At 36.9% G+C, this 19,757-nt stretch overlaps 1 protein-coding gene and 1 long non-coding RNA gene across 2 annotated transcripts; one reads left to right on the top strand and one right to left on the bottom strand.

Moving 5' to 3' along the window:
• Positions 1-9,844: 9,844 nt before the first annotated feature.
• Positions 9,845-15,160, bottom strand: LOC117155327 (cilia- and flagella-associated protein 100). The gene is made up of 7 exons (XM_033331182.2): positions 15,056-15,160; positions 14,420-14,627; positions 13,660-13,917; positions 12,815-13,178; positions 12,151-12,380; positions 11,532-11,855; positions 9,845-10,546 (listed from the first exon to the last, which is right to left on the bottom strand). The coding sequence occupies exons 1-7, from the start codon at positions 15,154-15,156 to the stop codon at positions 10,163-10,165; spliced, it is 1,869 nt and encodes a 622-aa protein (XP_033187073.2). The 5' UTR covers positions 15,157-15,160; the 3' UTR covers positions 9,845-10,162.
• On the top strand, positions 12,326-17,955 carry LOC117155328 (uncharacterized). The gene is made up of 7 exons (XR_004463904.2): positions 12,326-12,692; positions 12,777-13,548; positions 13,644-14,634; positions 15,044-15,275; positions 15,635-15,784; positions 15,935-16,298; positions 16,387-17,955. It is a non-coding gene; the product is annotated as an uncharacterized LOC117155328 (long non-coding RNA).
• The last annotated feature ends 1,802 nt before the right edge of the window (positions 17,956-19,757 follow it).

The raw sequence follows: 19,757 nt of genomic DNA, 5'->3' as shown, positions 1-19,757 counted from the left end.
AGTTTTCAAATTGAATCTTTGTCAGCATCAACGAGAAATTGCACTGTCGGCAACTTACACGGCCAACTATACCGCCTAAGTCTGAAATCTGGCATTTTTAATCGTTTCTCGAGGTCGACCATGTTTCTTCCCCTCGCCCTTTTCAACTTGAACGCGACAGAAATGCGCGCCACCGCGAGAAACAGACAAATTGCTTTTTCTAGAAAACTTTTTTTCACCGAGTGTTCTCCAGACGCGAGTGCTTTTCTCGGATCATCGTCGGACACGAGTGTACGATATACCGGTTCGAGCTGTGGGCGGCTCAGCATATATGTGTTTCGTATATTTAGATGCACATGTGCGTACGTTCACGGGGAAAAACCAGAAAGAATGGGAACTGTATCCGTTGCGACGAGAAAATATCGGCGCGCCGTCAGCTTCTTATCGTTAAGCTGAAATTGAAAATCGTGTCTCTGCTAGAAGATATCGTTTCATATTCATGGAAAAGTTTGAAAATAATTAGCTTCTTCTACATTCTACTTCGATAAATTATTCGTTAACCAGACACAGTAAACTTCTTTATGCCCGCTGAGGCCAGTCTCAAATTCTTCTTTGTGTTCTTTGAAAAACTGCTCTTAAAAAGGCAATTTTTACTATTATCGACTAAAACAATGTCTTCTACAGGCGTAGAAAAAGATTCGATTCTGGAAAGGTTAAACAAATTGAACGAATGAATAGAAATTTCAGAGGAAGGCTATGAACGCTTCTAGATTTCAGAAAAAGACATTGTAAGAAATTATAGCGAACTATATAAAATTAGAGGAAATTATAACCAATTATGGTAAATTGATTATAGTAAACAATTCTAATAGATTATAATCGACTGTAGCGATTTATATCAGGTGTAGTTATTCTCTAGTCTTTTTTTAAATAATAAAAAAAATGCCCCATTCTCCGACATCCTTGCTGACAGCCTCTCATCTTAATTACTAAAAAAATCTCTTGTGAAACGGGAGAATGGGGATGGAGGGTCCCTTTTATCGTAGCACACAGATGTAAAAGAGGAACGAGAGTGTAGGTAGAGGAGAATACTGTCGTTTTCATGCATACGTCCAGAATCAAAAGTGCTGAAAATCAGTGTGGGCGCCGATTCGTGGGCGTGCCACGTTATAGTTCGCTCCATGTATAGAAACGACGATAGAAAAGGGCGGCGTATTCCTCGATGGAACAAGATTGTACGTACGTACGTACGTATAAGGCCACGTACTGTTTTCTCAAATTAATCTTTCGTTCGACATCTTCGAACGCGCCGACTGGCATGGCGCCGCATCAAAGCAGTTTCCCTTCCTGGAAGCAACCCAAATAAAGGAATCACGTTTCTCGTAATTTGTCGCAATAGCTCCGCGACGATAACGCTCCGAAATAAAACGATTTGCGGGAAGTTGTAAAGCTCACTAGCTCGTAAATCATGAAGCTTCGAATGGCAGAGATTACGTTCCTTCTGGGCAGCGTAATCATCACATTAGAAAAGACTTTATTGATATTTCGCGCGAAATTAGCACGATTTTCGAATAGCCAAGTTGTCATGTAATTGTTTTATTAAGAACGACTCTTTATGATCATTCCTCGAAAGTTTATTTCGGTTACCACACTCTCTGCTCCGGAAGCCTGCAAATTTTAATAGCATAGTGTGTTCTCATCGCGGTCGTGGCTCATTTGCGGTAACCGACACAGTGGATCTGACCTTAAATAAGAAAATGAGAAAAACAAGTTCTAATGGAAAGTACGAACAATACTCGATAATCCGATAATTAAAAGGATGTTACGAACGAAACTCGATATTTGGAAATTCAAACATTCTAGACTTAAACGCTCTAAGCTCCAGATTTAACTCACACTCGAAACGTTCAACGAATTGAATATTTAAAAAAAAAACGAATTATCAAATAACTGTTGCACGTTTGAACGTAAAATCGAAGCAAAATATCCCCTCGAAGATAAATTCTCCCCTAACATAATCTAGCTCGTATACTTTGGTAGATTTTAAAGATATCTGTCATTATATTCTAGAAGAGGGTGACGGCCATCAAGAGTATACTGGAATTATTCATTAGAAAGGCTAAAGACACAAAAACAGTTGAAGTTCGACGCTGTAAAAATTTTCCTTCATGTCCCCGTCGAGGACGTCGTTCTAAGTAAGAAGACGCTAACAGGCCCCGTTTGCCGTCCACTTTAATGAAGCTAATTAACCCGAATGTGTAACCATGGGGGGACAAGATGGCATTAGTTTCGCTGCTTGAGTCGACGACCCAAAATTGGGCAGATTAACAGCATCCAATTTAACTTTGTTCGGTCGAAAACAGACGATCGCTGGTTCGCGGAAGAAATTAATGGCTATCGTCCGTTCGGTTCAAGCGAGATTTTCAAGCAGTTTCTTTGGATCGATGAAAATCTTCAAAGGTGAAGACATTTTTAGAGACGAAAGCTAATTACTGATATAAGGTGAAGGATATAATTTAATAGTAACAGATCGATTATTACGAATTGATAGCGTAATCAGAATTGTTTCAAATGAAAGTTAATCAACATTGACGTCCATTATAATATAAAACGAACCTTTTTAAAACAGAAGAACCGAGGTTTTTTTTTCTTAAATAGCATTGTACATTTCTCATTTCACATTCTTAATGTGGAAGAAAGATAACGATTTAGAAATAAAATAGCGTATATTAATTTTTCAGCCTCTTTTTTTAGAACCATCATTTGGAAAATCGGATTTCCAGGGATCGTTTTCACTCCCTTAGAATGGATTTGGGGGGGTAAAAAAATTGCATAATACATATCTACATATCCCCTACATATCCCCAACGTTTCATAAATTTTTGAATTTTCGGGCTGGCAATCTTCCCTCGTCAGTTATTTATGGAGAGAAGATACCCTTTATAGTTCCTTATCCCCGTAGATTCTTTAATTTGTTGAACCACTTTTTTTTTTAAACGAACTCAAATATCCTGGCAACCGATTACGTGCCTTACTCTGTACAATTTACTGTGCGGGGTTATTGTTCAATTCTCTGGGGGAAAATAAGTCAGTTAAAGAAGAAAATAGGAGAAGACAACGATAGAAACTACGAAAGAACAGCTGCTGTAGACGGTCGTTAATTATTCTTGCCATTAACAACAAGGCTAACGCGCTTGTCCAAGCTTCCCTCGTGAGAAAGTTCGCAATCATTTGCACGCCTTCTAGTTGACCACCATGTGTACAAATTGAGTCCCATGCAGAAACAGCGTTGAACATTTTCATTAGAAACATTCTGAAGCCTCTTATGAGAAAGCCTCTTCTTGAAATTTAATAATTCCACTTTGCAAAGTCGTTTATCGTGCTTTTAAAACTCAATAACACCACTTTGATCCTTTATCGAATTCTAAAGAATTGAAATTCCCCAAGTCTTTATCTCTCTGTTTCTCCAACCCTGTAACTTTTAATTTCATTAATTCTTGATTTCTCCAACTTCCAATTTTTAATTTTTTAATTAATGCTAACGCTCTAGTTTTTAATTTTTTTTTCATAGTTAATTTCTGCATTCTTTAACTCAACAATTTTTAATTTTCTCTAAATCTCCAACTCCCTGACATTTAATTCTTTTAATTACTTTTAATGTTTTTTTTTTTTAATTCTCTCAATTCTTAATTTCTCTAATTCTCTAATCTTTAATTCGTTTAGCTCTCCAACCCTTAATCTCCCAGATTCTCCAATTTCTAATTTCATCATTCTTAATTCCCCTAATTGCGCAATTTCATTGAGAAACAAGCTCTCTGTGATTTCTGCTGAACTATTTTTGCTGCCATCTCGCTCTAAACGATATTCAGCCGAATACTGTAAACAGTTGTAGCTCGTGGCAGAAGCGAACATATATTCAAACGCATGGATGAGTAGCACTGGAGACAAAGGCCTCTTTTATCCCAGAGTTCACGGACGGCTGAATAGCGAATAAAGTAGTTCAGCAGGACTATGGAGGTCCATTGTTAAAATTGTCCGGCTGCTGCTGGATTAACAGATTCCTCCTTCTTCTCTTCTTTTTATTCCCATCAAGAAAGTCAGAGGGGATGTGTGTGAATCATTCGCGAGCACGTGGCTGAGATTTCTAAAAATGTACACGCGAATAACCATTTCTTTAATTAAAAGTAAACAACTAAGTGACGCGGCGATTGTTAAATTGATGGGGGAAAAAATTGTCATTTTTTAGCTCTGCTGCATTTACATTAAATGGAAACTGAATGTAAGCTCTCGTTGAGTCCTCAAATATGCGAAAATGTGCCACTTTGGACAAAAGACTCCTCTGTTAAGAGAACCTCCAACGTTGATTTAATGTTTCTTCTTCATATGGTACGATGATTCTACATTTAGTTTAACTCGTGAAAATATCTCGTTATATGTATCACGCTGTTTTATAAACTTTAAATTCAACTTCAACTTTGGTAGATTCAGCGCGCCGGTAGAATCCGTGGCATCAACAGGAGATGAGATAACTTGCATTTTATCTTCTAGCTTGCAGCTTAGTTTTGAAATGTAGTAGAACTTTAATTATCCGAAATAATTATGAAATACATATGTATGAAAGATATATTGATAAAAAATGTAGCAATTTCTTTCAGTTTCTGTCCTTGTGTTTTTTAATAAACCATTCTCTGATCTCCAATTAATCGATCGTTGATCGATATTTTAATAATCAAGATTCTACTCATGTATATAAGAGCTTTCATGTACGACATTGTTTCAATACTTATTCTTAAACAAACACGACGCATGACCGTCGTACTTTTCATCTTCTTTCGCAAGAAATATCAGCAAGATCAACTATCTATTCTCCTACACGTCGACACAGCTTCAAGGGAAAAGTCAGCTGTTTTTTTTCCTAATATAAAAAGAAAACCTTGCGCAGATAGCAGTATAGAAAAACCTTCGAAACCATAGAGACGTCTTATTGCGCAGAACTCGATAGATTCGTACCTAGACGAGGCAATATAGGAAATAAATTTTACTATTACTCCTGAAGAAAATCTCCCAGACGTACGATGAAAAGTACGTATGCCGTACATAAAACCTACGCGACCATAAACCGTAAGTAGAAATGGAATTGCAGCCAGTTAGAACTGTACGCGTCTGAAATTCAATTCTAACCACGATCCATCTTTATTGGATTCATAACAAGGTGTAGCGTCGGCCGATATCCAAGTCGTTGCTATATCCAAACGAGGAAGAAGACGAAGACGAGTGGAAAGAAAAGAAGCTGCAAAGACTCGCCGGTGTAATCCAAAGCGGATCGCGCGCGTTCGAACGCGAGGATGAGTGGCGCGCGAGACAAAAGGCCCTCTCTGCTCTGAGGAGAGTTCACGGACAGCTGAATGGTGAATAATATAGCGCAGGAGGACCAAGAGGAACCAACGGTACAGGGCAAAATACTCTATGTGCCGTATGTTTCTCTCTGTCTTCTCAGTTTGCACAGCCGCATCGGCTGTGTTAAAAAAGCGGCAGAAGTTACGGGGTGGCGTGCAAGGGTTGAAAACAGACGGACGATAAACAGGAACGAGGAGGAAGAGGAAGAGGAGAGAGGGGCTGACTTGGTTGAAGAGCCCCCTAGCCAGTCTGCTATCGAGCAATTCTCGTTGCTATGGGGATAATCTCGAAAGGCCTCCTCGAAGTACGCAAAATCCGGCCTTTCCCTCGGCGATTTCCACTGAAACGCCGGCCATTCTTCCAAAACCTCGTACACAGCTGATGCATTTACCATGATAGAAAAAAATAATCCGTTTTCTTTCGAGTTAGTCTTAATCTTCTTCCACTTTCCTGTGAGATTTTCTCTGTGTAATTGTCCAGACTTCTCTTAGTCTCTGGAAATTCCGTGCGCTTAAGGTCTAATTTTTGGAATATTTAATAGGTCTATCTAACTAGGTCTGCCACTTTTTTATTTACGAAACGAATTGCGTAATAAGAATTGTACGGATGAGGTTCGCCTGTGTAATGAATCGCGAAATGGCAAAATAGAATTAAAGAGGTCGAACAAATCGAAATTTACTTTTTAAGAATTGAATATTAGTCACGTAGGAGAGTCACGTGAGAAAATGACAGAAAATGCGGTTGATTAATCCGTCTTCCGAGAGTATACGGTGTTATTCCGCTATATTATGCTGAATAGGCTATCTCTAGTACGATTTTTGTCTTCGTTATTTTTAGAGAGGACGCTCTATGCAAATTTCTCCCTTTCGAGCACGACGAACTGTTGTTACCGCGAGCACGCACAAGTGTCACCACTTGGTAGGAATTGAAAGAGAGATGGCGAGGATCATTTGCAACGATACCTAACTAGCCACCAACCCTCGCCACCTTTACCCTACAAGTGGAATCGATGGCAGACACGTGGCACTCGACTTGCTACAGTCGCCCTCACCTTCCCAGTTCCCTTTGTAGCTCTTTCGCGTCGAGATGACAGTCTGCAGACAACATGTCAGGGCCAAAATTCTCATTTACCCGAGACGTTCCAACAGCGACTTCGTCGGACCCTTATGTATGTATCGATTGCGTGTCGTTGCGAATCTTCCCCACCGAACACCATAATAGCCTGCTATAAAACATCATCTCGTATCTTATTGCATATGGCTGTATACGTATGGTATAGAAATTATGTATGTGAGAGACCTCGTGTAGCCTAAAAGATACAAGTCATAAGAACAAAGAGAGGAACGATCTTACCGAAGAAGGATCTTCTTTGTTCTTGTCAGAATTAAATATAATTTATTTGTCGAAATTGTTCTCCTTAGGAGAGGAAATTGTAAAAGAAATATACAGGATGCCTGGATAATTATAATGTAACAGGCAAGGGAATGATCGTACCTGGAAAATTAGGTATCTAAAATGTGGTACGTAATTTCTTTGCGTGCACCCATTTATCACACGATAATTAAAACGCTCTACGATAGAAATAATTCTTATACAATCGTCAAATGCAAAATTCCTTCGCATCTGCGCGAAAGTAGGCCACATGCACTGGATGAATCAACAGGACAGGTAAATATTAATTCGCAAATTGATAACAAACATCAACTTGCTTACTCCACGCAAACCACCACGCGTTTTCATCTATTTTCATCGATGCCCAACGAAGACGAAACACAGTACGATCTTTTATCTTTGTTGCTTGGTTTTCCTTTCTATCTTTTATCATGCCATTGGAGAAATTACTTCCTTTACGTGCAGACCCCCTCCCACTTTTTCCATTTCCGCCGATTTCTTTCGTTGCCGGCTAAACACGTGTGCGCTTTTTCTATCCCTTTCCCATCCGGATCCTCTTGTTCTTAGCCCGGAGTCCTTTGGGAAACGGGGATGCAAAGGAGAAACCTACGAGAACATTCTTCAAGCAACCACTCCGCGAAAGTAATCCGAAACCCGCTACTTTTTCATTGCATAAGAATTTCAGAATCGCTTCTCCTTCCCTGAGTTCAGCTCCTCTTCAATTACACCGTTACTCCGACTCTCTTTTAATTTTATTCCATCTTCCCTGCTTCGCGGTGATTCAATGAACTGAACGACTGTTTGGTGCAATTAGAGCGAGCAACGATTTCACTGTGCTTTGAATTTTATGAAACGAATGGAGGATCGAGTTTCGAGGGGATTATTGAAGTCGCGATGGTCCGAACCTGGCTTTTCTTAATTGTTTGCAGCGGTTTCAAAGCCTCCGAAATATAATCTGAAATTATAGTTATACGAGGATTGGGTGGCTATAGAACTTGGCAATCATATCGCAGTGAAATTAGGAAATATAAAAATAAAGGTTCGAGCATGGATTTTCTTGATCGTTCAAAGTAGTTTCAAAAACTACTTTCGGATTATGATCTTTGAAATTGTGATATTTATATGAGGAATATAAGCGGCCGTGGAACTTGGGCATTACATATGTTTCATTCGATTTCTGACAATTTTCTTCGAAACTTTTCTAATATTTTTCTTTAATATTCCAAATATTTAGATAAGAATTATTTTAACACGCAGGCTGTTCTAGCAATCGTGCAAGCAAAGAAAAGAGCTGATTCTACGTACAAATATAAGTTAAAAATTGAAAACTAAATTTGTTCGTTCAGAACATTGCCTTCCAGGAAACCAAGTTCAAAAACGTATCTTCGTTTTCGAGGAAATTGAATTTGCACATATCGAGTTACCCAGCAAGTTTTCAAACTCGCTCTTCTCGTAAACGAGATCCGGAAGTAAAAGATTTCCCACACTTTCAATTTACTTAATACATGCCCTTCGTTAATTGCAAACGTATGAAAATAAAAATACATTCTAATTGAAGATTACACGAAACGAATATGACAATACCGATTTTTCTTGATTTACTTTTACGTCACTTAATCACCGAAAAGGAATGTTTTAAGATGGAACAATCGAAGTTGGGAGTAATCTGATAAATTGGAAGATAAAAATCATTCAAAAACAGCTGACAAATCCACACTGCTGCTTTGTATAAGACGAAAAATATTAATTTAATTTACCGCGCTCGATTAATATAAATCTGCGTAATTAATATTTTTTCAATGATCAAAAGAGCGACAGAGACGCGCATTTAATCGCAGAATTAAACGAAAAGATATACCTTGTACCTATAATTGATTAACATGTCGAATCTTTAAATTGCTCTTCTAAGAGGACAAAAAATACCACCTATCATTTTTCATCTGTGATCTTCAATCTTCTCAATCTTATCAACAAAGACATCAAATTCTATCAATAGAATGTACAAATGATTAATTTAGGTACGCAAAGAAGCAATTAAAATCTCGCTCATGTCGCTCGCACAACCTCCAAAACAGCGGCACGTAAGAAGAATGATTTGCAATGTTAATGCACGCGGGAGAAGCTCAAGTACGAAAAATCCCTGGCAAGTTTATCCTCTCGTAGGGTTCTCGTGAGAATCGCGTAAAATTTTCATCTTCGAGCCAACGGATCGTTCGTGTACTATGGAAGCGCGCAGCTGTTCCCATAAAAATTGAAAACGCCATGACTCGAGCGCGTGGCTTTCGGCCGTAAAGCGGCGAACGCACGCGCCAACTCCTGCGTTAAAGATAAAAAAGAAAAAACAAGATAGAGAAGAGATTATTGCACAGACAGAATTAATCTTCGCGTAACGTTTGATCGGTGTTTCGCGCCGCGTAAATCGTGCAAGTGTTTCGATTAAAGGAAAGAGGAAGCGAAAGGAAGGAAGAAGGAAGGAACACGCGGAAGCCATCTGTTCATCTGCTGCGTTGCCCGATTAATTCAATTACTTAATCGGACGACGAAGATTTTCGATTCGGAAAGCCTCGTGAATTATTCACCAGCTCGTCCGCGAAGGTAATATCGAAATCATGGAACACTATGAATAATTGGAGAGTGGCGGTGAACTCTCTGGCTAAAACAATAATTTGTTTCAGTTATTCGCTATGCTGTAGCTTCTTTCCATTGCTGTTTTAACCTGGTGAACCAGGATTAAGAAACAACTATCCTTCCTTTCAAGCGTTATACGTAGCCGCGTAATGGTTACCCTATTTGCATATTGCGCGGATACAGACGCGCTATCGCGTATAATAATTTCTTTGCAGCTATCATGTTCGGTTAGTACGAAATTTATTCCATGATCGTTTGCCACGTTTTACTCCGCGATTTCATTACAGAGTTTTAAAGTATCACGGCTTTGATAATGACAAACGATTATGTTTTTACTTTGGAACAGTTCTACGAATTGAAATGGCAAAAATGATCGACCGAGCGGAAGCAAGTTTGAAACTTCAATATGTAAAAGCGAACAGAGATGGTTCCTGTGAACTTCGCTACAATCTTGACCAAAAAGTAAAGAAGAATTCTTCTTTTACTCGCACTAGAGTGGAATCTGAGATTGTACAAAAAATATAAAAACTCGATCAAATATCAAGTAACAAGATTTAATCTTCTCCCTGATGAATTGCTTTCATAATATTTAATCTATAAAGTTACTTTTACGTGATAAAAATCAGCGTCACGCGTTTCCTGTATCGTTCTGTATACATATCGTTCTGTATTTTAGCAGCAAGCTGTAAGTTTAAACGCGATAGTACAAGAAACGTTCGCATATTTCTTAATATTCTATAATACGTTAATTTGTAAAGTTGTTCGATCAGTCGACATTCTCAGCGATATTAAAATCTTGTAGAGTCTCTTTCGATTCTTCTTGACTCTTCGAATCTCGTTGACTGTTATCATCTTCTTCCCTGTCATTCTCGGATCCCGCACTTTTGATCGATTCCGAACATTTATCCTGGAACGTCAGGTCAAAGTCGTCCGGAAATTGATCGCGATAGGCGGTGAAGTCCTCCTGTTTGCAATAGTTGGTGAAAAAGATCAAATATTGCATCTCCTGCTCGGTTGGCTTCGGCGGGGGTGGTATCGATTTCAACCTTTGAGTTTTTGGTGTCGATCGCCGCATTGCAGGCCGCCTTTTTATCGGAGGCGGCTCTATAGCGCGTTGCAGAGACGCCAGCAATCGCTGCATAAGCTCAAACTATAACAGACAAATTCACATTTGACATTTTAAACGCGCGAAACCATCAAAGCATATTTCAATTACCTCTACCATAAGCGGGCCGCGGATATTTACGTAGATTTTTAGAGATATAACTAAAGAAGTGCAAAGACAATGTAAGAGATGTAATCTGGAAGTCGTCCACAGCCGAAAGGCACGGACTAAAATAAATAAATAAAGATAATAAAATAAACTAAAGAAGCGAAATTTAAGCAACGATTCGTTTCACCTATTTAGTACTAATCACCAGTTTTATACTTTAAATAATTTGTACAATTTTATATACAGGGTGGTTGGTTACTGGTGGTACAAGCGTGAAAAAAGAAGTCGAAAATATAGAATAAAATTTTTTTTTTAATTTTTCCATCGAGACAACGATCTACAGTGAGATCCGTTATAACGTACCGCACGCGTACCGAGCGAAAATTCAAAGTGGATTTTCTCGAAAACAAAGCCTCAAACGAAAAATGTTTATTGTATATTTTCGACTTCTTTTTTCGCGTAGAATCGCCCCCTTTCCGCTTGTACCACCAGTTACCAACCACCCTGTATACGTTTTGTACGCTTAAATTTCCTATAAGCGAATAATCGCACTTTTAAGTTTGCCACAGATACATGTTCGCACGTTCAGACTTCCAACGAGTGTATTTCTGCCCTTTTAAATTTTCCATGAACGCGTGTTCGCAACTTTAGGTTTCTCATAAATGCATCCTTGCGCCCTTAAATATCACATAAGCGCATCTTTGCCCTTTTAAATTTCCCATAAATGCATTTTTGTAACTTTGAGTTTCTCGCAAATATGTCTTTCCACTATTAAATTTCCCCTTAAGCGTGCCTTTGTCTTTTGAAACTTTCCACGAGTTCTTTTGTGCATTATCTCCATAAATGCATAAACATCCGCAGTTTATGCCATGATGCATTCAGAGAGCGGGGAATGGAGAATTATAATTCTGAGTTATCTGACCTTTTTGGCAGCTTCCTCTGTCTCCTTCATAGCCCTCAGCTCCTGCTTGAAGCCTTCCTTCTCGCAAGCTTGGACCACTTCCGGTGGTAGAGTATCCAGCTTCAAATTCAACTCCTCGTGCGTCTTCTCGATCCATTTCATCATGGAGAAACTGTCCAGGTTCGCATCGTTCGGCGCCACGCAGCTTTCATACGTGTCCTCGACGAATACTTGAAGACGGAGCACTTCCTCGGAACAAACGGAATCGCGGAACAGCGTTTCTAGAAGCTCGTTCGCGTAACTTTCCAATTCCGCGGCTCTAGCTTCGAGTTTGCGAATGGTATCCTGAATTTATCATCGTAAGTATGTGTGCCATGATTCTTAAAATTGATTCACTTGTAATTATTTTATTTTCTTTATTTCTGGTATTTTGTATTTTGTATTTATAATTCTCAACCCATTAAAAGCCAACGTTTCATTGACGCGATTCTTTTCAATTAACTTGCGTTATATTTTCGTACGATGTGGCTATATGAAGGAGAACTCTAAAGATTCTAAAGAAGAAGAAATGTTTGTAAGTTTACAACAGTATGATAAACTATCGATTGACCTTTAACGAGTTGATTAATCGAATTCTTACTCGTAGCTCGTTGATTGTGTTGGTTATTTCCGTAACTTCTGCCTGGATCTGTTCTTCAGCGGACTGAATCGTCACCATCAATTCAGACATCGGCTTTGCCAGAGACTCCAAGTGAATCAACGCGTTCAGATTTTGCGTTTCTATCGCTCTGAACACGTAGATCAGTTCAAATGGGTCTTCGAAGTATATATTTGTCGGACCTGCCTTGTTAACGTCTTGCTCGAACAAGTCTAAAAATACGAAGCAATAATTTTCAGCATTTCGATGCGAAGAATACAAATATTCTAACGATTTGTCCGCTAAATATTATATTGTTTGTTAAATATTACTACTAAATCCTTCTCACTACAAAATTGCAATTAACGATTGGGATATTTTACACATCTTTGCATATTCTGTCGCATTTTTCCATATTGTCGTTTAGGATTGTCTACAATTGTACAAACGTCCGCGATCTAGTCAAAGCTGAGAAACGTTCTTGAAGATTATTCCAAGACTCCTTTCGCAACGATGAACGAAAAATAAGTCTCGAAGAGGAAAAGGTAAGTTTAAAGGTATGAAATAATTAATAAAACCTCCATGCAAGACATTAACGAAATATCTTCTAACATAGAATCTTCTCCAAGGTAAAGAAAACATGCAAATGTAGAACAACACGAATTACCTATGAGAACGTCAAGCGAAGCAACTTCGTCGACCATTCTGTATCGACCGAATAAATCATCAGCTCTGTGAAGGATGCTCTCTCCAGAATCAGTGCGATGAATCCAGTCGTGTTCCGCCCGCCAAGCGAGCGGAGACACCTGATAGAGGAATCTTTGACACATCTTCACTGTCCTCCAGCTCTCCTCCCAATGATACACGTCCAGTCTGACCTTACCGTACTCTGCGGAAAGCTTGTTCCTCGTGTCTGTGATCTGCCTAGTCTTCTTTATCTCGTTTTCAGCCAACTGTAGAATCTTCATGCTCTCCTCGTGATCCTTCGAAAGGAACTCCTCGAAACCGCTCACGTATCGACGATATCGTCGCTGGTAGGATAGATGAAGCATATAGTATTGATGAGGAATAGATACTAGAGATTTGGATGAAAAAATAATTATTAGAAATTTAAACGAAGAATGAGATGTTGGGAGGAATTTGCCATTTTTCCTATTTAATCTTTCAATGTTGATTGAATTGAGGAAACGAGATTATAATATATAAAATATATATCTGTCTATAATTTAGCGCTATGTTTAGAGACTTTATATTCTAGCTAAGGAAATAAGTAAGAATAAAGAGGGAAACAATTGTTTTATTGTCAGGAAATAAGTCATCATTCTTTAAATTGCTGGAAAAAATAAATTAACAATGCATATCCTATTTGTAATATTCTGGACATTCTAATACAAAAATTTGGTACGTATCAATATGAGATTTATCGTAGAAACATTATTTTGGTACCTATTATCTTTTTTTCTTGTTATATATTAATAACAAATTTATGGTTTTAGATTTACAAAGACAGACCTTGATCTCATCGAGTCGTTTCTGCTCCTCGACGAACTGTTGGTCTATACGAATACAATCATCCATTTCTTGTCCAGCTAGCAACCGAACCTTTAAAATCTCACGAGTGTCTTCCACATAGTTGCGCACAGAAAATTTTTCCCTGACCAGCCCTCCACCCAATTCCGAGAAATACTGAGGATCTACGTCGGTCATGGCTATAGCCTCTTCCAAATCTTTGTGTTTCTTCGCCTCTAGAGCCTCGATGTCCACGTCCACCTTGCAACATAATCGTACAACTCGTATCAAGTAAGGAAATTTCTCTGAAATCGAATAATCAAAGTTCAATCAGTAATTAAACGTTCACAGGCTTAAAAATCTTCATAATAAATTGATTAAATTTACTTGCGATTTTAAATTTTCTAATTTTAAACTTATTATTAATTTTATAAATTTCTATAATTTAGAGTATTTTTCTTCCTAACCATAGTAAACATTTAGATTGAATTCTACAACAAATAATAGAAATATTTATACCCTCGCAAATATTGAGTACGAACGATTAATACCTTTTAATATATTCTGCAATGTACATTGATAGGAATGTATGGTGTAATAATTGAGTCTCTGATTGGTATATCGTTTATCGCAAAATAGCAAATATTCGCAATACAAGTGGACATTTTTTTAAACAAATTGCCGAATTCAATAATTGTAAGAGTGTAATTCCCTGTATAGTCCGCACGTATTAAGATCACACATCAAAATTGTAATTCCTTACACGAAGTCTCCGTAGAAGATCGTGCGAGTCTTTGGCTTTGAAGACATCCATTCTTCGTTCTTTATCTGTGGTACGTTTTTTCGCCTTCCAATATTGAAAATAAGAGAACATGAGCGAACAAGGAGGATAGACGAATGGAGATTGCTCCTCCAGGACATTTCTAGCTTCTCCCAAGTGTTCATGGCCCTTGGTAAAATAGTTCTGTGATCTAAAAAGTACAGATTTCAATGATCCTAATTTAAAAGATCACTCTGCATAATAACTATACCGCGAACACGCATAGAATGCACATAATAAGCAAAATATCTAAAATAATGTACTCGCTACGTCATACAGTAGATAAAATAAATTTTTAATCACGTTCCATTTTTTCAATTATGTGTGTATAAAGCATAAAATTGCACAAACGTTACCAATACATTTATTTGTTAATAAATTAATTCAAAAGTATATAGTAATACACGTTAAAAGTATAATATTGCATATAAGAAAGGGTTGAACTGTACCCCCTATACTTTCACATACAATATTCGATGCATTATTAAATCTTCTGTACAAGACACCCTGTATGAAGATTTAAAAATTCTCCAAATATAAAGCTGTAAAGTGTTTATCATTTCACAGGGGCGCTCTTACCTGAAGAAGCCTTTCTGAGACTTCCTGGTGGACGCTGATTTCCTTCGGGTCTTCTGGCTGATCTGGCGCCGTCTAGAAGATGTCGACGTTGGATCGGTCATGTCTCCCGTAATTCAGCTCAGCGTGCTTTATTCAAACTGTCAGCTTTTCACCTGGCCGGCCGTTCACCTGCGTCGCTGTAGAAAAAACTCCGCTTTTCATCTGATCGCAACGGTCAAAGGCAAGCGCCAACAGAGATGGCTCGCGTTTGCATAAAACTTTCCTCTTCTCAAATGTCTCAAGAAGAATTGAAACACTGAAGAATCTACCAAAGAACAAGATTATCGAGGAGCTTTTTTAATTAGTGGAATTAAATCATTCGCCTCTTCCTAGTGCAATTTTCCTGTTTTTTATTTTCACTGTTTCGTCGATCTACGTTTTATTTTTGTCTGTTTCTTAAGAAATTTCTATTGCGAATTTTGTTCTATTCATTTGAGAGGAAAGAGAACTCGGTGTTGCAATTTTATCGTTGATTTAATTAATATGAAAGAATATGGGATTGGTGAAAGAAACATTGTATTGATTATTTCGCTTGAACAGGTGCAGGAATAACATAGAACATAAATGAATCGACAATGACAATTTCACGGATGTATCGAAAATGCAAGTTGAAATGCAAAATAATCTTCTATTATCGAACTACGCTAAAGCTGAAGATTCTCGAGATACACTTGAGAGCAAACTTAATTGGTAAGGAATTATAATTGATTTGATCGTGAATTATTAATCGATAATTGATAAGGATACTTCAGTCATTACACGCAATTTAAAAACTCAAATTAAATAATGCAAATATTGTATAATATATTTAATATATTAATACTTTTGTCAATTTTTCAGATACTCATGAGTTTCGAAATTTCTGCTAAAATTCCTCTGAGAGCATCGACGAAGGAAGTGTACATTTAAAAAAGACAAGTTTATCACGAGGAATAAAGGAACGCATTCTATTCGTCAAAGTGTCTTTTCATGGACTGCTTAAATCTTCTCATATCTAAAACCTTCAAAGTATCACATACCAGACATGGGAATTGATCACTATAACACTGTGTATAATAATTCTTCCAAAAAAGCAACTATATAAAAGAATATAATCCTATATAACAATTTCCGTCTTCTAAGACAATGTTTATATCCTTCTATGTATAGAATTCTTGCCAAGGCAACAAGTTCCCAACAAGAGATATAACGTTAAGGCATCAAAGTAAATATGTAATCTGATTTTGCTCTGTACAGTCTGTTATAATGGTATAAACGTAACAGCATGTTCTATAGAAATGAATAAATTGCAGATTCCTATCTCTGTCTGAGAGGCAGTGTTGAAATGGAACAAGGAATCGGATGCATCCTCCAGCGATCCAGTGAAAAGTTGATCCCTTAAAGATCCGGGCACGCCCGGGAGCAACGAGCTCCGATTCAAAGCTTAAAAAAGCTACTTACTTTCTAAAACAAAAGCCCGAATCTCCCGTCTTTTCCAGCGATAAAACTGCTATCCATGAAAAAAATGAGAAAAAAATGAGAAAGAGTTCGATAACCTGACAGCAACCTCCTCTTTAGCAAATGTCACCAAGCTGTCAGCAAGACGACGTTTCGTGGATAAGCGGTTGCCAAGTGGAATTGTTTGGCATGCGCGTTGTATTTCGAAAAGTATCATTGTCGTAAGAGATGTAAGATAGTTGGTTAAAACTTTGACTAAATCTTTTTCTTATGAACTAACCATTTGGCTTCGAATAACGAGTATGACTCGTCATATTAATATGCTACATATCATATATAAACATAATGACAATAATTGATATTTATACAGATTCATATCTTTACATGTATAATTTAAAAAGTGTATTGTAAATATTTTATATATCTTTGCGTATTATGCACGATTTGTGTATTTTTTAAACTTAACATTTCCCACAAATGTGTACAAATCGAAAAACACTTTATAATATACTGTACATACAAAGCAAATGACGATGAGCTAATTATACTTCATACGTCGATTAAGTCACGTAAAACATGTCAATTAAATCGAAGGATTAATTCACTACAGCCCGTGCCACAGTCAGTGACAAAATTTGTATTTATTTTCTTTTTTCTTCTTCTTTGCGTATGTTTATACTTCAAAACATGTGACGACTCTAATTGGCGTTTCTAATGTTTGAAACGATGCAAAATATATCAGGCGATAATCTCTCATGATGTTATAAGACAAGGGATTAGTTAAAAAGATTTAAAGGACGATAGAGATTGTTCTTAATGCATTTAGGGTTGTGTATGTCTGATATACATAAGTGTACATATGCTAGCTATAAAAAGTATTTATTGTAAGATTGTATTTATTGTAGCATTTACAGGCTAATTAATTAGATCTAAGTATATCAATTTTCATATCACGTCATATCATTCAGTGATACTTCCATATTACTGTAACAATTTAATACTATTTGATACTATAAACATGAAATTGAGAATCTGATTAAAAACAATAGTTCTATTGGGAACTAAGGGTATGCGCAAGTACCTTTTATAATCACTGTATTTCGTGTCTGTAGGATTAATTTTAAATTGATATGTATATAAGATTCCTTTATATCTGCATATAAGGTTATACGTTTATAAGATATATTATGCAAATCGTGCATTGTGCATGCCTAATTGTACGACCATTCTAAAAATGATTAATTATAGAAGTGTAATTGTAAGTACATTCCATTATACAGATATAGATAAGTTAAATGTATAGATAAGATAGCATACTATAACAGAACGTAAGCTAATGATAAAATGTTTTGAGTTAAGTAATTAGTAAGATAAGAGCTTGGAATATTAAATATAAATATGATGTAAACCGAAAAGCGAAAATTAAAAACAATACTAAAAAAAATATAAGCGTAATTTCTCAGAATTATTGCCTAAATTTTATTTATAAAAATTATTATCTAATTTATAGATTCATATTAGGCAAGCCTAATTTAATTCATATACATATGTACGGTCAGTAGGTTTGTTAAGAATTTGAACTTTGTATACGCGTTTTGAAGTTCAAATGCTATATAAAAAGACAATTGCGGATTCACTTAAATGGAGTAAACAAAACAGTGAAACGGAGAAGTAATTAAAATGGCGAAACAGCAGAAATTAATGCTTCCAATTAGGCTTTTTTTTGGAAAAGATAGAACGAACTGGAACTAATCGCTATTGCTGTCCTTGTCGTACACTGTCGCCCTCTTTCTCTAACACCTGCACAGTGCGCATATATCTGTCCTTGTCACACAGTGGCGCCCTCTCTGTCTAACACAGGGTACATCTCTATCCTGCTCGCACAATATCATCCTCTTTGTCCAATATATGTCGAATGCATATATTGTCTTTCCTTGTCATACCGTGTTGCTCTCTGTGTCTATCGCAGGGTACGTCTCTATCCTGATCGCACACTACCGCCCTCTTCGTCCAACACAAGATATGTATTTATCCTTGTCACACAGTAGTGCGGTCCTTGTCTAGTATCTCTTGCGATACCTCCTTGCACGTTCTATATTCCTGTTACTTTTTCGTGTTTTTAACCAGATTCGATAGATGGCAGCACTTGGGTAGTCGTAGACAAGGAACGCATTACTATGCAACAAGGACAGACTGTTTCCGTATGAAAAACAAGGAACGCATTAGTGTGCGACAAGGACAGATAGGTATACAAATATTGTATTTTCACATGTATCAGTTATTTTTAGCTAGAATTGTATAAATCATTGATCTATCAGAACATTATAAAACGCGCAACGTCATTTAATTAAGTTATCCTAATACGAATAGTCGAATTTCAGAATTTATATAATTTGTGTAACTTGTACATTAATTAAAAGCTTTGAAGAAACGTTTAATTAAAGTTAATCAACTGTTTATTCATTCAATTTAATAATCATTCGCATAGCCAGCGACATTAGAAATCCCAATCCTATAACGAGAAAGAAGAACGTAAAAGACGATAAGAACAAGTTGAGAGACTTTAAAACGAAGTTCTGAAACGGGAAAGTGGAAAAATCAGCCAGCTCACAATTAAATCACTTGTTTATTCGAGATATTCTTGGAAATTACGTCATATTCTCGGAATCGCGAAAAATCTATGAAAAAGACGTCCTATTCCAGAATTCGCAAAAATTCTTAGAAGTAACGTCACCATTCTGAGAAGTTTTAAATGTTAACATTTTTGTTAACATGTAAAAATTTTTATTCTATATTTTCGACTTCTTTTTTCGCGTAGAATCACCCCCTTTCTGCCTGTATCACCAGTTACCAACCACGCTGTATATACGCAACGAGCGTAATCATCTTGTCTACAGTTGTTGTCGAAATAAAGAGTACATTATAACCTGTTACCTCAGCGTTATAATTAATTCAACTACTTCTATTATCTTAAACGAAATACGGGACCGATCAGTTTCGTGGCGACAATTGTAAAATCGTAACAGGAATTTATGAACGGTCGACAAAACACTATTAATTATATCCGAAACTGTTTCAGGTAAAAGTTGAAAGTCGGCATGTTTTCATATTAGAATATAATATATAATCATGAAATAATATAAAATACAATAATTAAATACTTGATATTCTATGACTTGGAGCGAAAAATATATTACTATATCTACATATACTATTACGTTCCTTG

The sequence above is a fragment of the Bombus vancouverensis genome, chromosome 12 (assembly GCF_051014615.1).
Source record: "Bombus vancouverensis nearcticus chromosome 12, iyBomVanc1_principal, whole genome shotgun sequence".
Classification (NCBI taxonomy): domain Eukaryota; kingdom Metazoa; phylum Arthropoda; class Insecta; order Hymenoptera; family Apidae; genus Bombus; species Bombus vancouverensis.
The sequence above is the reverse complement of the archived record's forward strand: the minus strand, read 5'-3'. Positions and strand labels throughout refer to the sequence as shown.

What these genes read in the sequence shown, in the direction of transcription:
- LOC117155327 (XM_033331182.2), bottom strand. Translation starts at nt 15,156, where the DNA reads ATGACCGATCCAACGTCGACATCTTCTAGACGGCGCCAGATCAGCCAG. An exon ending in TCTCAGAAAGGCTTCTTCAG is followed by an intron (nt 14,628 to 15,055) that starts GTAAGAGCGCCC and finishes TGTACTTTTTAG; the next exon opens with ATCACAGAACTATTTTACCA. An exon ending in TTCGCTTGACGTTCTCATAG is followed by an intron (nt 12,381 to 12,814) that starts GTAATTCGTGTT and finishes TCGTATTTTTAG; the next exon opens with ACTTGTTCGAGCAAGACGTT.